Source organism: Microtus oregoni, unplaced genomic scaffold, assembly GCF_018167655.1.
Source record: "Microtus oregoni isolate MIOR12 unplaced genomic scaffold, Mior012 000004F_ref0000308, whole genome shotgun sequence".
Classification (NCBI taxonomy): domain Eukaryota; kingdom Metazoa; phylum Chordata; class Mammalia; order Rodentia; family Cricetidae; genus Microtus; species Microtus oregoni.
Window position 1 is genome coordinate 5586902 of NW_024543063.1, and position 21942 is coordinate 5608843.

Here is a 21942-nt window from a genome sequence, read left to right on the forward strand (position 1 = left end):
AACCCGAGAGACCATGACCTGGGAAACATGGATTTAGGTGATCCCAGGTGCCATGTTCTTATATAGAAGCAGTTTTGTGGAGTTTTTATAATGCAGTGGTTTGAATCAGAATTGCTCCCATAGGAGCCTAGGCAGTTTGGATGCTCACCTTACTAGACCTGGATGGAGGTGGGTGGTCCTTGGAGTTCCCACAGGGCACAGAACACTGATTGCTCTTCGGGCTGATGAGGGAGGGGGACTTGATGGGGGAGGGGGAGGGAAATGGGAGGCGATGGCGGGGAGGAGGCAGAAATCTTAAATAAATAAATAAAAGAATGGCCCCCATAGGTTCATAGTTTTGAAGGCTTAGTCACCAGGGAGTGGAACTGTCTGAGAAGGATGAGGAGGTGTGGCCTTGTTGGAGATGTGTCACTGGGGGTGGGTCCTGTGGTTTGAAAAGCCCACCCCAGGTCTGCTATTTTTCTCTCTCTGCCTGCTGCCTGTGGATCAGGATATAAAGCTCTCCGCTCCTGCCCCAGGACCATGTCTGCCTGCTCCCTGTCATGACGAGCATGGACTAACCTTGTGAAACCGAAAGCAAGCCCCCAGTTACACGATTCCTTTTAGAAGAGTTGCCTTGGTCATGGTGTCTCTTCACAGCAATAGAACGGTGACTAAGACAGATAGTAATAGAACAAAGAGAGTTATAAAGCCAAGCATTTAAAAACTGCATTGGTGGAAACATCAGAGAGGTAGGTTAGACAAAGATGGGGAATCTCTGCCATTAGGCTTCAGATACTACCTGATGATATTCTTAGCTTCTGAGTCCGGGATGCTGCTGGTCTGATGAGATTCCGAACAGTTTTTACCTATTAGTGATAAGATGTTAGGCCCGATACAAGGATAGATACATAGGGATAGAGCTAGCCTGAGATAAGGTTATCAGCCCCTAGACCTGCAACATTCCAGCCTCTCCACACACAGGAGCTAATCAGCCAATTGTCTCTGCTGACACAGCCCCTCTCAGGAGTTTTGTGCACACTCTCCATCCTCTTGCCTCCTCCTTCCCAAGTGTGATGTCTGCCTTTTCTTCCTCTAAAGCAGAGTTGCTGTTCTAAGTGGACACTGTGAGGATCCAGACCAGGTCAGGCCATGACACCTGCCACGGCCCTTCCCTGCTCATCAACATCACAGGCCCCCTGCTCAGAATACTTCCTACAGATCTTTAGCTAAGAACTTCCAGAAGGGGCACATCAAAGGGCCAGCTGTGGCTGTGGTGGTCACACATCCACTTCCTCTCCAGCTTCCCCGTATCTTGCAGGGGACTCTGGGTGCTTGGCTGCTATGCCGTGTAACCTTCCCGATCTTATTATAAGAAGGGACTGCCTTGTGGGCCAGATTCCACCTCAGAGTCCTCTGCTCCTGTCTGTCATGCTATTATCATCAGACTTGGGGGTACCCAACCTGTGCCCCAGGAAGTCTGGCCACCCACCCTTAATGAGCCAAACTAAAAATGGGAAGCTGAAAAAGGAGACTTACTCAATGCGTCCACATTGGGAAGAAGGGAAGGAAAAGAGAGGCAGCTGAAGGAAGAGGCACACACATCTTCACTCCACACCAGGAGGGCGGAAGCATCGCTGTTTCTTCCAGATTTTGAGTGGCTACTTAGGCACAGGGGCTCAGAGGCGCATTCAGAGAGGGAGTGAGGTGTCTGGTCTTCAAGGCAGTGGACCGGGAGTGTGTCCTGAAGGACAGGGTGACTAGAAGAGGACCTCACCAGAGAAATGGACCCTTTGAGAACTGTCGGAAGGAAAGCTTCTTGCAAACCTGAGATAGCTGCGCTCCCATTCACGGTGCTGAGTTCCCCATTGCTTCCTGCTTGGGGAACCCAAGCTAGAAATCAAAGAGAGTTCTGAGCACAGAGAGAACTATTGACCCAGGATTCATAGCTGACCCGGGTAGAACTGATTCCCATATTTCTCCAGCCTAGAGTTTCTCCTGGGGATGCACTAGCCCTACCTGGGTGATTACTATCCCCAGGTTCTGGCCCCTGGCCCTGCCCACCTGGGATGCCTCCCCAGACTTGAGCCGTTTTTATAAAGAGTTAAGAAGTGAGCTCAAGTAACCACAGAGCTGTTATCCAAGTCAGTGATGCTGGCAGGTGTAAGGAGCCGTGACTGGGGCGACCTGGAAATGGCTGAAATTCTGCATTGCAGCTGGGTGAGGCGAGTAGAGAACCAGAACGTGACTTCTAGCCTACTCCGGCCCAGGTAGTCACGTGATCGTGTGGGGACTTTGCACTGGGATTTACAGGAAGAGCAGTTGGGGCCTTGGCAGGAGAGGTGGCCTTCCTACTTCCTTTGCTCTGTCTCTGGTTGTCCGGTGGTACAGGGCTCCTCCCATCTGTTCACCCCCCCCCCCCCCCGTGGGGGCCCTGATCAGCCAGTCTACCCAGGACCTAAGGGAAGCATAGCCAGGGGGAAGGAGGAGGGAGAAAGGAGAGCCAGCTTAGGTCCTGCGGGATGATGGTCTGTTGAACTTCCTCAAGGTGAACAGGTGAGCCATTGTTCTTACTGTACTTTGCAGAGTGATCTGTGTGTGTGCACGGGTGTGCGTGTGTGTATACATGCTTGCAAATATGTATTGCTGTGTTCTCGGGAGCTTAATCAGAGGCAGAGCTGAAACAATTCACTCATTGTGTTTGTTCACGGCCCAGTGTCCTTGTTTGTATCATAAGTGACTCCTGAAGTCATATTTTGGGAAGGAAATTCCATTTGATTTTTCCTTGAACATAAACTGCCAGCATGTGGAGATGCCTTCTAAGGAGGCCTTTTCAGACGGCAGCCGAGGCTCCAGCAATAACAGAGGAGCTTGGCAGACTTTCTTCCAAAACTTCCTTCTAATCCGCAGCTTGCTATTTCTCTCCTATCAAACGCCACATTGTTCCGAAAGAACAGCTTGGAGGGTTTGGCTAAGGAGAAGGGGAGTGCAACCTCCCTCGACTCCCTCCTTTCTTGGATGTTTTCTCCTTGGTTGAAGAGAGGCAGGCTCGTGACAGCTGAAGAACCACCAAGTCGGGATGAGAAGAGACTCCTAGTCAGAGCCCGGCAGCCATCGCCTTCAGAAAGACCTGATTCTGGAGGAGGGGTCAGGCCCCACACTTCCACCTTTCTCTCCCTCCAGAGAGTTCCAGCTGCTGTTGTCGGAAGCTCGCAACATACAGTCACTCAAAAAGTAGTATGAAAACATCTACTGTGGTCTTATCTATCGCAGAGAAAAGTAATTAATGCCAGAGGAAAAAAAATCAGGTAATAGGGAAATGAACCATGAAAGTGAGATCATTTGTAAGAATTTGACAAAGCTGTGTGGATACTGCATTTGATGTTATGGCCAAGTTTTATGATTTAAGGGCAGTGTATATGATCATTAAATCTCAGGGATTATTTATTTAGCTGTATTTTTGTTTGTTGTTGTTTTGTTTTTTTGAGATAGGGTCTTAGTACGTAGCCCAGAAAAGCTTGAAACTTGAGGCAATTGCCTGCATCAGCAGCCTGGGTGCTGGGATTATAGGTTTACAACACATTAGCATTGATTTGGAGGTGCAAAAGCAGAGTCCCCTTGTACCATTGCTGAGGCTGATGGTGCATCGTGCGACTCTACAGGCAGCTAGGATTGAGCCGGTGCCTTGGGAGTCCCCGAGAGCATAAAAACAACAGGCCCCAGCTCCAGGCTGTGTCTTTGCCTTGGAGAAACTGCCGGGCCTTTGTCCCGTGGAGGTGGTGCCAGGCTCTTGGATTTCCTGCTCTGCTTTGGCAGGTGTCTTTGTGCAGGAACAGGTGGACTCAGAGCACATACCCACCCTGCTTCTGTCTGGAGCACCCTGGCAGCTGCACCCTCAACAGCCCTATCTGAGCCGTGTGCAGGTTGGCCCCATAGTGACGCATGAAGGACCTTCAGTGCTGCTGGCAGCTCTGTCTCCCTTTCTACAAGTACACCAGGTGCTCTTCCAACGAGCATGTGGAATGGGAGTGTGGCTGATATGAGAGCCCGGGAACAGAAAGCACACTGATCCAGTTAGCATCTGCAGAGACACTTCCGGGTTCGTTCAGGAGAGAGCATGTGCCTGCTGTTCCCCCAGTGGTCATGACATGCTCCCTGAAGGCAATCTATCTTCAGAGTGGTGGTCAGAACCCAGGTGAACCGCTGCTACGATAGGTGTACTTATTCCCACGCCGAGATCCTTTCAGCCAAGGGGAAACAGGGAGTTTCAGCCAAGGGGAAACAGGGAAACGTTGTTGGTTTCTGGAGGTGGAGACATGGTGGGAAAGGTAGGGAGGCAGGAATGACATCAGACAGGAGGCCGTTGCTGACTCTGGTGGCAGTGAGCAGGAAGGACCAGAGCTTTAGCAAGGAAAAGACCTGACCTGTTTGATGTGGAGATGATCTTTCGGGGTTCCTGATTCATGAAAGAGTCTGCGAGACATTCTGCAGGACACAACAGATAGTGACTGAACTGACTTTGAATTTTCCTGCTTTATGGAAATGTCTGCTGGATACCATGGGCCTGAAGGCTGAAGATGGATGCCCCAACGGTACAGAGGAACTTTGGGTGACTGTCTAGGCAGCAAGATGTCTCTGTCATTTCTAGAGTTTTAAAAGTTGCTTTTTTCTTGTTTGCTTAGGTAGTATTGTATCTTTCTGGAGTCTTTGATGGAGTTAAGAATAGTTAGTTAGCCGGGCGATGGTGGCGCACGCCTTTAATCCCAGCACTCGGGAGGCAGAGGTAGGCGGATCTCTGTGAGTTCGAGACCAGCCTGGTCTACAGAGCTAGTGCCAGGACAGGCTCCAAAGCCACAGAGAAACCCTGTCTCGAAAAACCAAAAAAAAAAAAAAAAGAATAGTTAGTTATAGTTATAGTTTTCCTTAGTTATGATAAAGATTATTGTAACTTTTACTTGATAACTGTTTCGTTATATGTAATTTTGCTATGTTAAAGTTAAAGCCTTTTTTTTTTGTTTAAACCGAAAAAGGGGAAATGATGGAGGAAGGTCATTGGTTAAATAAAAAGAAACTGCTTGGCCCTCATTGGTTAGAAGATAGGTGGGAGGAGTAAACAGAACAGAACGCTGGGAGGAAGAGGAAGTGAGCTCAGACTCCACAGCTCTCCTCTTGGGAGCAGATGCCTCAGAGAGACGCCATGCTCCCAGCTCCCAGGCAGACGCACGCAATGAAGCTCCGACCCAGGATGGACATAGGCTAGAATCTTCCTGGTAAGCGCACCTAGGGGAGCTACACAGATGATTAGAAATGGGCTAAATTAATATGTGAGAATTAGCCTAGAAGAGGCTAGATAGAAATGGGCCAAGCAGTGTTTAAAAGAATACAGTGTCCGTGTAATTATTTCGGGCTTGAGCTAGCCAGGCAGCCGGGGTGCTGGGGACGCAGCCCCGCCACTCTTATTACTACACTGGCTCTGTGCTGTTTATATGAGATGAGACCTCTGTCCTGAACCATGCACCATACAGAGCTCACAGAAACATATATATGTATATATGGCCATGGCAGCCCAGGAAGTTCTCCAAGCAGTAGGCTGCGGCACAAGAAACCCGATATCTTCACACATGGGCTGTAAAGAGAGATGCTAGGTGTGGTGGCACATGCCTTTATTCCCAGCTCTCAGGAGGCAGAGGCAGGTGGAGGCAAGTGGATCTCTGTGAGTTCGAGGTTAACCTGGTCTACAGGTTCCAGGACAGCCAAGGTGGTCACACAGAGGAATTGTGTCTTGAAAAGGAAGAAAAAGAAAAGGAAGGGAAAGGAAAGAAAAGGAAGAGAGCACAGGAGCCTGTGGAGGTTTCCTTTGGGAGTTTGGGGGTTTCTATGAGAGTGAGCACTGGGCACACAGCTCCTGCAGTCTGGTGTTCTGATGCGTGCCTGGAAACTGTTGTCATTACCACCATGCAGGGCTTCTGTGTTTTTGCTATGGAGCTGGGCTCCGATGCCTCAGAGATGAGGTCCTCAAGACAAAGATATCCCCCCTCCAACCCTGCTCTCTCCCCTCTCTTTCTCCCTCCCTCCATTCCCTCCTCCATTTTGTTTGATGGAGTCTTTGCTGTGTAGACCAGACAGGTCTCAAATTCTCCAGCCTCAGCTTTTGGCATGCTGGGATTGTAGGTGCGCTTTACCATTCCTGGTCCTAGAAAGATTACCCCCTTGTATCACAGAGCGAAGTTTTCTTTGGAAAGCAGAGGATTTGAGGAAAAGGGGGCTGTCAAGTCTTGGGAAGCATGCAGAAAGAAAGCTGCACTTGCTTGCGTCTGGAAGGTCAGGGATGTTGATACGAGGGTTTTTATTTTTTTTTTAAATCCCTCTCTTTAATCCAGGGACAATCAAAGGTGCCCAGGTGCTTTTAACCTCTCTCGGGTGCTTGGAATCAGTTTGTAAGCCGTGAGAAACAGGATGTGATCGAATTAGGATAAAGAGCCCGTGTGGTCCTGGTGGAGACCACTGTGGTGAGGGTCCGTGGCCCCTTGTCATGAAGCAAACAGTTTCCCAGAGGGTGCTCTGCTTGAGGTGTCTGCGTTCTGTCTAGGAAGCAGCCCCCACTCCGTGTGTGCGTGCGTGCGTGCGTGTGTGTGTGCGTGTGTGTGTGTGTGCGTGTGTGTGTCTGTGTGCGTGCGTGTGCGTGCGTGTGCGTGCGTGTGCGTGCGTGCGTGTGTGTGTGTCTGTGTGCGTGTGTGTGTGCGTGTGTGTGTGTCTGTGTGCTTGCGTGTGCGTGCGTGCGTGTGTATGTGTCTGTGTGCGTGTGTGTGCGTGCGTGTGTGTGTGTCTGTGTGCGTGTGTGTGTGTGCGTGCGTGTGTGTGGGTCTGTGTGCGTGTGTGTGTGCGTGCGTGTGTGTGTCTGTGTGCGTGCGTGTGCGTGCGTGCGTGTGTGTCTGTGTGCGTGTGTGTGTGTGTGCCTGTGTGTGTGTGTATGTTGGACTCTGCTGTGGTTTTCCACCCATCTCTGTCTTCCTTGGTTGTTTGCAGGTCATGGCGCAGGCTGGTGGGTTGCCGCAGGCCAGCACTACTTCTGGCCAGCCCTACGTGAGCAAGTTAGTTCTGCTCGGAAGCAGCTCTGTGGGCAAGACCAGCCTGGTCCTTCGCTACATCAAGCAGGACTTCAACAGCGTCTTGCCGACTGTGGGTTGTAAGTGCGGAGAGCCCTGATAGGGGCAGATGGGAACGTGGACTGCCTCAGGATGGCCCCTGTCCTGAAAGCTGAGGCTGGGTATGCCAGGACTGCAGGGAGGAGCTAGCTGTCCATCAAGGGCAAGCAGGCACACTATTCTGCAAGTGTGTGTAAACAACCTCCACTAGGGGTCTAGTTTCAGCCCAGCGGACATTTGTGTGTAGATCCAGGGGCAGAGGTTCTGGTCCTAGAAGGCTTGAGTGTGGAACACGGACAGTGAGGACAGCCCGAGGAAGGTCACCTTCCTAGCTACTGCCCTCCAGCCAGCTCATGAGGCTCCTTAATTAGTTTACTCTATGGAGAACCTACTCTATGTACCTAGACATCATGTACCTAGGCCTCCCTCAGCTTTTCCTGATTCCCACTGCATCCTTAGGATTGCAGCTCAACCATCACACCGTCTGTGTCATTCATTAGCATCAAAGACTTGGGTTTGGTCCACTAGGTTTGGGCTGGGGCTGGGGATGCTGTAAGGAAAGAGAGGGAAAACTTCTCTGTGTGCTTGCTGTATGTGTGTGTGTATGTATGTATGTATGTATGTATGTATGTATGTGAGACAATGTCTCACTATGTAGCTCAGGCTGTCCTGGAACTCTCCGTCCTCAGACTTCTTCCCATGAGCCGTGATGATAAGTGTGTTGCATCTTTGAATTTGGAGCAAGGAAAGATCAGAGAGCACCCCTCCCCCCCACCTCATTCCTGCAGATTTTGTTTTTCAACACCCAATAGGGTTTTCTTAGCTTCCGAAGTGGACGGTCCTGCCTCCAGAAGCTCAGTCAGAAAGAATGAGCTATGGTGTGATCAGGGGTTGGGGTGGCTAGCGTTAGAGTGCATAGGGTCGGGGTGGGCGGAGCCTTGTGCTGAGGCTCTCTACTGGGGATGAATTGAAGGACTGACTGCCTTATACAGATGACATCTACCGTGAGCGAGCTTTCCAGCCCTGAAAATTAGCTTCTAAAAGACACCTTGACAGTCCTTAGAAAGCTGGGGCAAAGCTAACTGACCCCCTAGCTGCCTTTGCTTTGAGCTACTGACATTAGCTGATGTTAAGATTGACTGGCTTTTGAGGTCGCATGCTGGCCGCTATGCTGTGTCTTTCACTAGCTTTACTGCACTTCTGACGCGGGTGGGCTGTGAGCAACAGTGGTCAGGAGCCGTAAGTCTGCTTACGCCCGTCCCGGATGGCTTCATCGCTAATTATTTTCCCCTTCGTTGAGTCACTCTGCTTAAAGTAAATAAATAAATAAGATCCATACAGGGCTGGAGAGATGGCTCAGCGGTTAAGAGCACTGACTGCTTGCTCTTCCAGGAGTCCTGAACTCAATTCTCAGCACCTACATGGCCGCTCACAATCTGATGCCCTTTCCTGGTCTGCAGGCACATATGCACCTGTATATATTTAAAAAAGGACATATAGTATTTGAAATTTAATCTTGGAATATTTCATCTCCCAGCCCAAATCCACCCACCCATTCACCTTTCCAACTCCCCCAGAAGCCCCACACCACATCCTAACTTCATGACTCCCCCCCCCCCCTTTTTGGGTAGTCCCCTGAGTTTAGTTAGAGTTGTCCTCAAGTGCACGGTGTAGGGCCATCTACTGGAGAATGAGTACTTTATCAGGGGCCACATCCTTGAATAAAACCTTTTTCCTTTCCCCAGCAATCTTCAATTGCCAACAGCTCTTCAGCAAGTGGGAAGGCCCCCGAGCATCCCCATTCATGCTGGGATGTTGGCTATCTTCATCTTATGGAGGCAATCACAGCCGCTGTAACTTCATGGTGCAATGGCCCTGCCGTGACCGAGAGACACTGTTTCAAGGGCATTCTTTCCTAAGCTCTGGCTCTTACAATCTTCCCACCTGCTCTTCTCTGGTGTTCCCTGAGTCTTCGGGAAGAGGTGTGATGTCAATGTCTCCTTTAGGGCAGAGTCCTCCAGTCAGTCACCTTTGCTCCAATTTGACCAGTAGCAGACCTCTGTATTTACTGGTGTTCATTGGTGAGGGCTAAGAGCTGCACTAATCTAGGGGCACAGAGATAACTTCTTCGAAGGCAGCTTGATACTATGTCCGTTCAGTAAAATAATAGCAGTGGGCTCTTTCTTTCTTTTTTTTTTCCGAGACAGGGTTTCTCTGTAGCTTTGGAGCCTGTCCTGGAACTAGCTCTTGTAGACCAGGCTGGTCTCGAACTCACTCCCGAGTGCGGGGATTAAAGGCGTGCACCACCACCGCCCGGCTTGGGCTCTTTCTTAGAGTCACCAAGCCTCCAGCCATCTCACCCTGCTTCTTTATGCCAGAAGTGACAAGAAGTTTTGACTTCGGTGGACTTGAGACTTTGGTCTCTCCTTTCATGCTCCATCTTTTTTTTTTAAAACTTCTTTATTGATTTTTATTGAGCTCTACATTTTTCTCTGCTCCCCTCCCTGCCTCTCCTCTCCCCTTCAACCCTCTCCCAAGGTCCCCATGCTCCCAATTTACTCAGGAGATCTTGTCTTTTTCTACTTCCTATGTAGATTAGAGCCATGTGTGTCTCTCTTAGGGTCCTCATTGTTGTCTAAGTTCTCTGGGATTGTGATTTGTAGGCTTTTTTTTTGTTTTATGTTTAAAAACCACTTATGAGTGAGTACATGTGATAATTGTCTTTCTGGGTCTGGGTTCCCTCACTTAAAATGATGTTTTCTAGCTCCATCCATTTGCCTGCAAATTTCAAGATGTCATCATTCTTTTCTGCTGTGTAGTACTCCATTGTGTAAATGTACCACATTTTTCTTATCCATTCTTTGGTCGAGGGTTATTTAATTAGTTTCCTGGTTCTGGCTATAACAAACAATGCTGCTATTAACATAGTTGAGCAATGTCCTTGTGGCATGGTTGAGCATCCTTTGGATATATACCCAAAAGTGGTATTGCTGGGTCTTGAGAAAGGTTGTTTCCCAGGTGTCTGAGAAATCGCCACACTGATATCCAAAGAACTATACCAGCTTACACTCCCACCAGCAATGCAGGAGTGTTTCCTTTACCCCACAACCTCTCCAGCATAAGTTGTCATCAGTGTTTTTGATCTTGGCCATTCTTACAGGTGTAAGATGGAATCTCAGAGTTGTTTTGATTTGCATTTCTCTGATGACTAAGGATGTTGAGCGTTTCCTTAAGTGTCTTTCAGCCATTTTAGATTCCTCTGTTGATAGTTCTCTGTTTAGGTCTGTACTCCATTTCTTATTGGATTATTTGTTCTTTTGATGAACAATTTTTTGAATTATTTGTGTATTTTGGAGATCAGACCTCTGTCTGATGTGAGGTTGGTGAAGATGTTTTCCCATTCTATAGGCTATCTTTTTGTCTTATTAACCATGTCCGTTGCTTTACAGAAGCTTTTCAGTTTCAGGAGGTCCCATTTATTAATTGTTTCTCTCAGTGTCTGTGCTTCTAGGGTTATACTTAGGAAGTGGTCTCCTGTGCCAATGCGTTAAGTGTACTTCACACTTTCTCTTCTATGAGGTTCAGTGTGGCTGGCTTTATGTTGAGGTCTTTGATCCATTTGGACTTGAGTTTTGTGCGTGCTGATAGATATGGGTCTGTTTTCATTCTTCTACATGTTGATATCCAGTTATGCCAGCAACATTTGTTAAATACCCTTTCTTTTTTTCACTTTATATTTTTTGCTTTTTTGTCAAAAATCAGGTGTTTGAAAGTATGTGGATTAATATCTAGGTCTTCAATTCAGTTCCATTGGTCCTCCTGTCTGTTCTTATGCCAATACCAGGCTGTTTTCAGTACGGTAGCTCTGTAGTAGAGTTTGAAGTCAGGGATTGTGATGCCTCCAGAAGTTCCTTTATCGTACAGGATTGTTTTGGCTATCCTGGGTTTTTTGCTTTTACATATAAAATTGAGTACTGTTCTTTCAAGGTCTATAAAGAATTTTGCTGGGATTTTGATGGGCATTGCATTGAATCTGTAGATTGCTTTTGGTAAGATTGCCATTTTTACTATGCTAATTCTACCTACCCAAGAGCATGGGAGATCTTTCTACTTTCTGATGTCTTCTTTAACTTCTTTCTTCAAACATTTAAAGTTCTTGTCATACAAGTCTTCCACTTGTTTGAATAGAGTTACTCAGGGATATTTTATGCTATTTATGGCTATTGTGAAGGGTGATGTTTCTCTAATGTCTTTCTCAGCCCATTTATTATCTGTGTACAGGAGGGCTACTGATTTTTTTTTGAGTTGATCTTGTATCCTGGTACATTACTGAAAATGTTTATGTGTTGTAGAAGTTCTTGGTAGAATTTTCGGGGTCACTTATGTAAACTATCATATCATCAGCAAATAGTGAGAGTTTGACTTCTTCTTTTCTGATTTGTATCTCCTTGATCTCATTTTGTTGTCTTAGTGCTCTAGCTAGGACCTCAAGAACTATATTGAATAGATACGGAGAGAGTGGACAACCTTGTCTTGTTCCTGATTTCAGTGAGATTGCTCTGAGTTTCTCTCCATTTAGTTTGATGTTGGCTGTTGGCTTGCTGTATATTGCTTTTATTATGTTTAGGTATGTTCCTTGTATCCCTGTTCTCTCCAAGACCTTTATCATGAAGGGATGTTATATTTTGTCGAAAACTTTTTCAGCATCTAATTAGATAATCATGTGGTTTTTATTTTTCAGCTTGTTTATATGGTGGATTACGTTGACAGATTTTTGTATGTTGAATCATTCCCTACAAGTGAAGCCAACTTGATCATGGTGGATGGTAGTTCTGATGTGTTCTTGGATTTGAATTGCCAGTATTTTATTGACTATTTTTGCAGCAATGTTCATGAGTGAGATTGGTCTGTAATTCTCTTTCTTAGTAATGTCTTTAGGTGGTTTGGGTATCAGGGTAATTGTAGCCCCATAAAAAGAGGCAATGTTCCTTCTGTTTCTATTGTGTGGACTAATAGAAGGAATATTGGTATTAGTTCTTTGAAAATCCTGTAGAATTCTGAGCTGAAACCATCTGGTCCTGGGCCTTTTGTTTGGGAGAGTTTTGATGACTGTTTCTATTTCTTTAGCAGTTATACATCTGTTTAATTTGCTTATCAGGTCTTGATTTAATTTTGGTAAGTGATATTTATCCAGAAAATTGTCCACTTTCTTTAAGTTTTCCAATTTTGTGGAATACAGGTTTTTGAAATATGATCTGATGATTCTCTGAATTTCCTCTGTGTCTGTTGTTATACCCCCTTTTTATTTCTGATTTTGTTAATTTGGATATTCTCTCTCCTTTTGGTTAGTTTGGATAAAGGTTTGTCTATTTTGTTGATTTTCTCGAAGAACCAACTCTTTGTCTCATTGATTCTTTGTATTGTTTTCTTTTTTTTTATTTTGTTGATTTCAGCTCTCAATTTGATTGTTTCTTGTCTTCTAGTTCTCTTGGGTGAGTTTGCTTCTTTTTATTCTAAAGTTTGCAAATGTTCTGTTAATTCACTAGTGTGGGATTTTCCCAGCTTATTTATGTAGGTATTTAGTGTTATGAACTTTCTTCTTAACACTGCTTTCATTGTGTCCCATAAATTTGGGTATGTTGTGTGGTCATTTTCATTGAATTTAATAAGTCTTTAATTTCTCGCTTTATTTCTACTTTGACCCATTTATGATTTAGTTGAGCATTGTTTAATTTCCATGTGTTTGTGGTCTTTCTCTAATTAGTATTGTGGTTGAATTCTAGTTTTAAGCCATTGTGATATGATAAGATACATGGGGTTATTCCATCTTTTTGTATCTGTTGAGGTTTGTTTTGTTACCGAGTATGTTATCAATTTTTGAGAAGGGTCTGTGAGGTGCTGAAAAGAAGATATATTCTTTTCTGTTTGGATGGAATAGTCTACAGATGTCTGTTAAGTCCATTTAAGTCATAACATCTGTTATTTTCCTTATTTTTCTGTTAATTTTTTTTGTCTGGCTGACCTGTCCAGTGGTGAGAGTGGAGTGTTGAAGTCTCCCACTATTAGTGTGTAGGGTTTAATGTATGGTTTAAGCTTTAGAAGTGTTTCTTTTACATATGCATTTGGGGCATAGATGTTCAGTATTGAGATTTCTTCTTGATGGATTTTTCCTGTGACTAATATGAAATGTCCTTCTTTGTCTCTTTTGATTGATTTTAGTTTGAAGTCTATTTTGTTAGATATTAAGATAGCTACACCAGCTTGTTTCTTAGGTCCATTTGATTGGAAATATTTTTCCCAACCCTTTACTCTGAGACTATGTCTATCTTTGAGGTTGAGGTGTGTTTCTTTTATGTAGCAGAAAAATGGAGTCTGTTTTCGTATCCAATATGTTATCATGTGTCTTTTATAGGTGAGTTGAGTCCATTTATATTAAGTGATATTAATGACCAGTGATTGTTATCTCCTGATAATTTAGTTTTCGTTGTTGGTGATGTTAATTTGTGTGCTTTCCCCTTCTTTGGGATTTGCTGCTGTGAGATCATCAATTGTCCATGTTTTTGTTGACGTAGCCAACTTCCTTGGGTTGGAGTTTTCCTTCTAGTACTTTGTGTAGCGCTGGGTTTGTGGCTAGGTGTTGGTTACATCTGGTTTTGTCATGGAATATCTTGTTTTGTCCTTCAATGGTGAGTGAAAGTTTTGCTGGGTATAATAGTCTGGGCTGGTCTCTTAATGTCTGCATAACACTTGACCATGACCTTCTGGCTTTCATTGTCTCCAATGTAATTCAGGTGTAATTCTGATAGGTCTGCCTTTATATGTTACTTGGTCCTTTTTCTTTGCAGGTCCTAATATTCTTTCTTTATTCTGTATGTTTAGTGTTTTGATTATTATGTGGTTAGGGGACTTTTTTTTTATCCAGTCTATTTGGTGTTCTTTATTCTTCTTGTATCTTCATAGGCATATCTTTTTTTAGGTTGGGAAAGTTTTCTTCTATGATTTTGTTAAAAATATTTTCTCTGCTTTTGAGTTGAACTTCTCCTTCTTCTATACTATTATTCTTAGGTTTGGCCATTTCATGGTGTTCCATATTTCCTGGCTATTTTGGGCTAAGCTTTTATTAGATTTAATGTTTTCTTTGACTGATGAGTCTATTTCCTCTTTTGTATCTTCAGTGCTTGAGACTCTCTTCCATCTCTTGTATTCTGCTGTTCAGGCTTGAATTTGTGGTTCCTGATTGTTTTCTATTGATTTCTTTTTCTATATTTCCCTCAGCTTGTGTTTTATTTCTTGACTCCATTTCAGTTTTCAAATCTTGAATAGTTTCTTTCATATGTTTGATTGCTTTTTCTTGGTTTTCTTTAAGGGATTTGCCCATGTCTTCCAATTTTTTGTTTGTCTTTTCCTCCATTTCTTTTGAGGGAATTTTTCATTTCCTCTTTAAGAGTCTCAAACATTATCCTGAAGTTATTTTTTAGGTCATTTTCTTCTTCTTCATCTACATTTGGTTGTTCAAGTCTTGTTGTTGTAGGTCTCTAGATTTTACTGGTGTCGTGTTGCTCTTTGTGGTGTTGAATGTGTTCTTACCTTGTCTACTCATTTTTTCCTCCAATAGGTGTGGTTGGGGCTGTCTGTGACTCTGGTGATTAATCTTCTAGGTGCCAGTGGATCCAAGGCTCAGTACCTCATTGAACAGTCAGTGTTATAGTTCTAGTTACCCCCTTGGTCACTCTGTGTTCCTGGAGATTGTTTGGCACTCCTGGGGTTTGCTCTGCTCCCATGGAGTTTGCTGTCTTAGTCCTGCTCTGGTCGGCTCAGACCTGTTTCTGTAAATGTCCCTGATCTGGATCTGCTCCTGCAGAGGTCCCTGGCTTGGGGTGGGTCCTGAAAAGGTCTCTGGCTCTGATCTCAGAGGTCCTATACTCACACCCCAACCCGCAGAGGTTTCTGGTTCCTGCCTACTCCCTTGGAAGTCCCAGATGGACTCCTGGACCCACAGAGGTCCTGACTCAGGCCTACTCCCTCAGAGGTCCCAGACTCATGCCCAGATCTGCAGAGGTACTGGCTCAGTCCTAGTTCCTAGGAGGTCCCAGACTCACACCCAGACCCGCAGGGGTCCCAAGGTCTACTCCCTCGAAGGTCCCAGATTCATACCCAGAACCTCAGCAGTCTCTGGCTCTGGCCCACTTGCTCAGCAGTTGCTCCCCTGTACCTGTTCCTGTGAATTTTGCTGTCTCATGTCTGCTCCAGCCCAGGTCTTTGGCTCAGACCTGCCTGTGCAAATGTTCCTGTTCTTGACCGCTCCTGCTCCCATGGAGCTTGCTATCCTAGGCCCACTCCGACCTAGGTCACTGGCTCCTCAAGCTCCATCTTATTAATACATCCACCCATCTCTCCCCTAAAATGCCCAGCCTCAGTGATTACCAATCTGTGTAGCCAGGTCTGGTGGGTGATACCTCCTTTCTCTCAAGGAAGGCTCAGTTCTGTGTTGTGCAAACATCTCAGCCCTGGCCATTGGGCTATAGCTTGGGTGGAGAGCCATATTGCCCTTGCACATTGATGGGATTTGACACTGAAAACTCCCAGCCATCATGTTTAAACCAGAAAAGGAAAATGGGGCAGACAAAGATTGTCAACGGAGAAGGCAAACACCGAAGAGGCTTTCTTCTGGTGACTGAGCGTGGCTTTGGAATGTGACAGGCGGCTGAAAGGCCAGTGTGCCTGAGGGACCAAGGCAGGAGAATCCTTGGAGTTCAACACATTGCTGGACACTGTAGAGACATGCCAGGTTATTCACTGCTGGGCATGGATTATGTTCCTTTCATGTCGTCATTCTTAGTTCAGGGTCTTTTACTTTATCCCAAGGGTTTAGCTTCACCCCAAGAGAAAGACTATAAGGGACACAAAGCAGCTGCCAGCTGAGCTTTGCTTAGTAGGGAAGCTCTGGTGTAACGTCCGTGCTACTACGTGTACTACGGTCCCGTAGAGCCTGTACTATGTGTACTATGCTACTATGCCTGTGATGTTTTGCAAGTGAGCTGGCAAAGGCCTGGAGATTGACACACACATATACACACAAAGACAGAGATACAGGTCATCCTTGAAACAAGAATGCCCCCTTTATTGTGTTCCAGGGCAGCTTATATAGGGATCCTTAACTAATAGCCATGCCCCAGCCAAACCCACCAGAAACCAGGAATTCCTGAGGGTCTTGGGCTCAGAGCAGCTGCAAACACAGGAAAACAAATTGTTTTGCTCAGAGCAGTTGCAAGCATAACAAGTTGTTTACAAGAAATTTATGGTCTGCGGTTCCACAGCCCCCAACACTCTGGCTTCTGGAATAGGCATTCACTCAGCCTCCATCAGCAAGTGTCTAGCTGCCTCTCCCTGGGCTGCCATGACACACTAGGAGTCACGGGTGACCACCTTATCCCCCAGCAAACACTCACTGGCCTTCTGGCTGCAGGTGCATTCTTCACAAAGATGGTGGATGTGGGCTCTTCATCTCTGAAGCTTGAGATCTGGGACACGGCTGGCCAGGAGAAGTACCACAGCGTCTGCCACCTCTACTTCAGGGGTGCCAATGCCGCACTCTTGGTGTATGACATCACTCGCAAGGTAGGGTTACCTTCTGCCTCCTTCCCCAGGCAACTGTACTGTTTCCTGCCTTCTGCAGGGATCAATGGCAAGGAAACAGGACTGGGACCATGTTTTATGGGAGCTACTATATCTACAAAAAGGGACTATTAAGCCTATACAACTCACCTCATTCAGGAGGTCCTCTTGGCAACCCCTCCCAGGCAAAGTTGGGCTTGGTTTCTCTGCAGTCTCTTGGCACACCCCTTCTCCCCACAGCACCACCATTGCTGGCTGGTGTGCTGCTGGATGCCAAGAAGCTGCTACAGACCCAGCCCACCGCCATAGGCCATCCATCATGTATCACCAGTGGGTGCAAAACACAGAGCATGCGTGAAGATGACACTGGAGTACTAGACTCACATGTCTGTGTGTGTCCAGCCTGGCCTAGGGCGGGGTGAGCCTGCTGCCCCCGAGACTATAACAGGAGCTAAGGAAGTGGGGACTAGTCATAGCGGGTGGAAGGCAGGAAGACATACTGGGAGAGGGTCTCAGATAAAGCCCTGTAGTGGACCCAGAAAGTATGTTAGGTGCAGATCCAGGAGGGTGGAGGGTTGGGTCCCCACATTCGCCTTGATGCCCTAGGTTAGGAGTAAAGTTCCAGTGGATACAGGGCCAAGTCCCCCCACATAGCCTATGAGGGGCTGCAGTTAGGAACTGGGTTGGGGTGATCACAGTGCCCTCAAACTCTCCTGCACAAAATGGTGTCCAGAGTGGAGTTCCTGACCCCAAATGCCTTGTGCCCTGCACATCCCTGGCTCTCTGGTGTGATGCCTGTCGCATAGCCTTCCCCTCCCAGGGGCCAGCCCATCCTGGCTGCCCTCCCAGGGGGACAGAGCACTCTGGGAAAAGGCCTCGATGTGGCGTCCTACCGGCGAGGGACACCTGCTTTGCTCTTCTGGCTCAGCAGGAACTCCAGCGTGGTCTCTGTTCTGTCTCTTTAGGATTCCTTTCACCAGGCCCAGCAATGGCTGGAGGACCTGGAGAAGGAGTTCCAGCCAGGAGAAGTGGTGGTGATGCTAGTTGGCAACAAAACCGACCTCGGCGAGGAGCGCCAAGTGTCCGTCCAGGTGCCCTATGGTGGCAGTCGGCAGCGGGGAGGCCTTGGCTCTGTGGACTTGAGGGCTTTTGAAACCATCACACACACACTCACACACACATCCTGTGCTTCAGGTACTCACGTACCACCTACATACATACTTACATGCACACCCATGATTCCTTTACTCACGTATGTGCTCATACTTCCTAAGCACACACGTTCACACACATGCAGAGCCATGCTGCCTGAATATACCTTCATAAGCACAGACACACACGTCATACATGCTAATACCTCTGCATGCAAACCCACAAGCACTCGTGTGTCGAAATTCAAAAGATCCCACTGTAGTCTCCCCTTCTGGTTGGAGATTCATGTGGGAGGTGTGTGTATACATACGCACACGGGGAGTGTGTATGTGGGGTGGTCTGTATGAAGGGTGTGTGCACACCTATGTGACCCAGTACAACCAGTCCTGTTTTGGTTGTCTTGAGGCAGGCTTTTATGTGTTCAAGGCTGTCCTGGAACTCAAATTCATGATCCTTCCACCCCAGTTTTCTGAGCGCTGGGATTATTTATATTATATTTATATAATATACATTTATTATATTTATTATTATAGCATTATCCAGTTTCTTGTTGTGAGTCAGCCAGGAGGTATCCCTGGAGGGACTCCCATTAAACACTTTTTCCTTCAGGAAGGGAAGGAATTTGCGGAGAGCAAAAGCCTGCTCTTTATGGAAACCTCAGTCAAGCAGAACTACCAGGTGTCTGAGGTCTTTGATACCATTGGTGAGTGATGGCGCGCCATAGGAGGGTGGGAGCTCTCCCATGTGCCTCATCCCCTGAACCATTTTCTGGTGTTTCTGAGGGCTGGGAAGATCATGAGGAAGAGTGGTGGAGTGCTTGGGTTAGGGTTCTGGGGGTGGGGGTTCCCTCCCTAGTAAACCCCTGTTTTCTACAGCCCGGGAGCTACTGCAGAGAGCAGGAGACAGGGGGAGCAGCAGCCCACAGGACGGTGAGGCTGTGGTTCTGAACCAGGGACCTGCTGCCAGGCAGCGCCAGTGTTGTGCATGAGTTACTGGGCGTGCGGAGGACATCTCAGCCTGTGGCTCAGAGGGTCCTCAGCCCCTCTGTTCCGAGGCAGCAACGGCTTCTGAACAAGGCTGGCAACTCTGACTATTCATACTCTCCATAAGATGGGTTGTGCCTGAGCCCTGGAGGCTTCCAGAAGTTGGCTTCCTTCATAAAAAACTGCTTGCCAGAGCTGCTGGGAATGACCAGTGGTAGGATCCGGTGCAGAATGACTCCCAGAAGATTGCCAGTCCCACTGATATTTCCCAATCCCACCATATTCCTGAATGCCCTGAGCTGGTGTACCTGCACCACCTAGGCCATCCCATTTCGTGGCCTTGCTACCAGAACGGAAGAGTTAAATGAAGCAGAGAAGAAGCGCGAGCTGGAAAGATACTTTGACTCATGCAATGGGAAGACAGTTGCTTCGTCTTGGGGCAGCTGGTCCCTAACTGGACCACCTTGGTTCTAGGAGTTGCCAAGGGAGAAAGGGGCTGATAAAGAAGGGGGAGGGGACATCCATACTGGGAAAAATGGAGAGATGAGCCCAAGTGGTGGGTCTCAGAGAGGTGACCCCGGAGAGACAGTCAGGAGTGGTGGGGATGGTTGTGTCCCCCTTCCAGCTGTGAATAGACAGAGCCAGGCATCTATCTAGCGGTGCCAGGACTCTCGAGCCTCCATGGTATTGTCTATGCATCCTTCTCTCTAAATATTAAGGGTCTTGACAATCTGACCACTGCCCAAGGTTGCACTAGGACCCACGGCCCGACAGGTCACACTGTCAGGCTGCACACATTAGTCTGGTTTGTCGGCATTAAACATGGCGAAAGCTTGTGGGGCAAGTGTATTGAGGGTGGGCATGGGTATCAATCTGGGAAAACTGTTTCTCCTGGTGGTGACTATTACTGCACTGAGAGTTTTCATCTTTATAGAGAAACCCAGGTCCTTGTCCAGGGAGGAAAGCTCCAGAGGGTCTCTCTCTTGACGCTTGCTATGGCAAGATGGAGGTACTTTAAATGTGGCCACTTAGGGGGCAAAACTGTTTTTTGTTTTGTTTTGTTTTTGAGACAGGATTTCTCTGTGTAATAACCCTAGCTGACCTGGAACTAGCTCTAAAGACCAGGTTGGCCTTAAACTTGAAGAGACCCGCCTGCCTCTGCCTTCCAAGTGCTGGATTAATAAAAGGCATTTGCCGCCACCACTGCCCCGCACAAGGCTGGTTTTTTCTTTTTGCTTCTGGGAGTGTGATAAGCTGTTGAGTCTCAACAACGAGACACTGTTGCTGGATGTGGTGATAGAGGCCTCTAATCCCAGTACATGCAAGATTGATGCAGGAGAATGGCCAATTTGTTCTGGGCTGCACAGAGAAACAAAACCAGAATGAAGCAAACCCCAGAGAACTCCACAGAATGAAATGTTGTTTCCTCACTGAGGAAAGTGGCCCCACTGTGTCTGCTGTAAGCACAAACAGACAAAAGGGAAATCCTCTTTTCCACTTTATGCCAAATTCTCAGCCAAAGTGAGCTCAGGCTGGCCAGGAGCTTGGCGGTGCCTGGGCTGTGCCCTCTGCTCCATCAGCTTTGCCTGGACAGACCAACCCCAGCTTCCTTGACTTTTTGGTACTGATGTCGTCCTGACCTGACTGGGAGGAAACTGCTGTGACCACTGGGCAGATGTGGGCCAGACATGGAAAGGCTTGTTCTGAGGATCCATGAGGAAGTGTCAAGTGCTTCTTGGGAGAGTCTCTCCCACTCTTCCTCCGCCCGTTTTCTAGTGAAGCCTGCTGATGCCGTGGGGCTGCTGTTCTGACAGCTAGGGAAGGCGGAGAGTGGCCACATGATGGCGCTCTAATAACTGAACTAGGGGATATGAATATTCTAGCATCCTGGTTTATCCCCCTTCATCTCCAAGGTCTCCATCAGGGCTGGGGAATCATTCTACAAGCTGGCAAGCCCCTCCTAAAGGTGATGAGAGGCTTGGGCCCCAAGACCACTAGGTGGCGCTCCAGTATCACCTAAGGCAATCCTGTCCCAAGTGTCTAGAAACTCAGGTGAATCTCCTAAGAGCAAAGTCATTGCTTGAGGACAGAGGAAAAGGGAAAACACCAGGGAGATCTGTAGGGTGCCTGTCTGTCTGTTGGCTAATCTCTCCTCTCCCTTGACTGATGAGTATTGCTCCCTTCGGCACACTCCACCAGAAAGCCCAAGACTGGGCAGGTCTGGTACCATGCAGCTTCCTCGCCTCCTCCTCCACTAGGCAAGTGAAACTCAGTCTGCACCGGAATCACACTGGAGAAATCTCTTACAGTTGAGAGGCAGGACCCCAAGCTCACGGTCAAGGTTAGCATGTCCAGGTGGGACCCAGGACCCCATCAGAGGACCCAGGGCCTTTGGACAGTGGGGCACCGTGTCCAGCTAAGCTGAGGTCCTTTTCTGTGACAGGAAGTGCAGGAGCCTAGCCAGGCACACCATGAGGGGCACAATCAGCATGGATCGTTTTAAAGAACAGCTCACCGGCTGTTTCAGAAGGTCAATGTTATGACTAAAGGTAGCAGACAATAAGATCAGGAACAGAGAGAGAGAGAGAGGGGGGGGGGGGAGGGAGGGAGGGAGGGAGGAAGAGGAGGGAGGGAGAGAGAAAGAGAGAGAGAGAGAGAGAGAGAGAGAGAGAATATGCACAGTTATTCACCTTTCCAGGCTTATATTTCATCTTATTCTTGAGAGAAACACGCTGAATTATTTGGGGGCAATGTCTTGGTGTCTGCAGCTCCCTACCAAATATTGGTGAGTCTTAGGACGAGGGGGGGAAGTGGGAAAACAGCATACAGGAGAGCTGACGAGTTCAGGTGGTTGGGATAGTCACTACAGTATCTTTTGGAATGTCCTGTGTGTTTTAAAACTGTTCCAAGACTGGAGAAAACGAATATGCCTCCATTCATCTTTCTGGATAAGGAGTTGGTCTGTTCCTGGAGACTGGCTACGGGAGGCAGTCCTCCAGGCACAACAGCTGTTACCATTGCCATAAGAGCAGGCTGTTACCTGCAGGAAATCTTCAACAAGATCCAGC

At 47.3% G+C, this 21942-nt stretch overlaps 1 protein-coding gene across 1 annotated transcript; it reads left to right on the forward strand.

Moving 5' to 3' along the window:
• Nucleotides 1-2404: 2404 nt before the first annotated feature.
• On the forward strand, nt 2405-20035 carry Rab17 (RAB17, member RAS oncogene family). Its single transcript, XM_041650279.1, has 6 exons — nt 2405-2535; nt 7006-7165; nt 16591-16742; nt 17705-17830; nt 18501-18594; nt 18767-20035. The coding sequence occupies exons 2-6, from the start codon at nt 7009-7011 to the stop codon at nt 18877-18879; spliced, it is 642 nt and encodes a 213-aa protein (XP_041506213.1). The 5' UTR covers nt 2405-2535; nt 7006-7008; the 3' UTR covers nt 18880-20035.
• Nucleotides 20036-21942: the final 1907 nt, after the last annotated feature.

Excerpts from the sequence above, each read along its gene's own strand:
- Rab17 (XM_041650279.1), top strand. The coding sequence starts at position 7,009 with ATGGCGCAGGCTGGTGGGTTGCCGCAGGCCAGCACTACTTCTGGCCAG. Across the intron at positions 7,166-16,590 it reads CGTCTTGCCGACTGTGGGTT|GTGCATTCTTCACAAAGATG; the intron begins GTAAGTGCGGAG and ends TTCTGGCTGCAG. Across the intron at positions 18,595-18,766 it reads TGAGGTCTTTGATACCATTG|CCCGGGAGCTACTGCAGAGA; the intron begins GTGAGTGATGGC and ends TGTTTTCTACAG.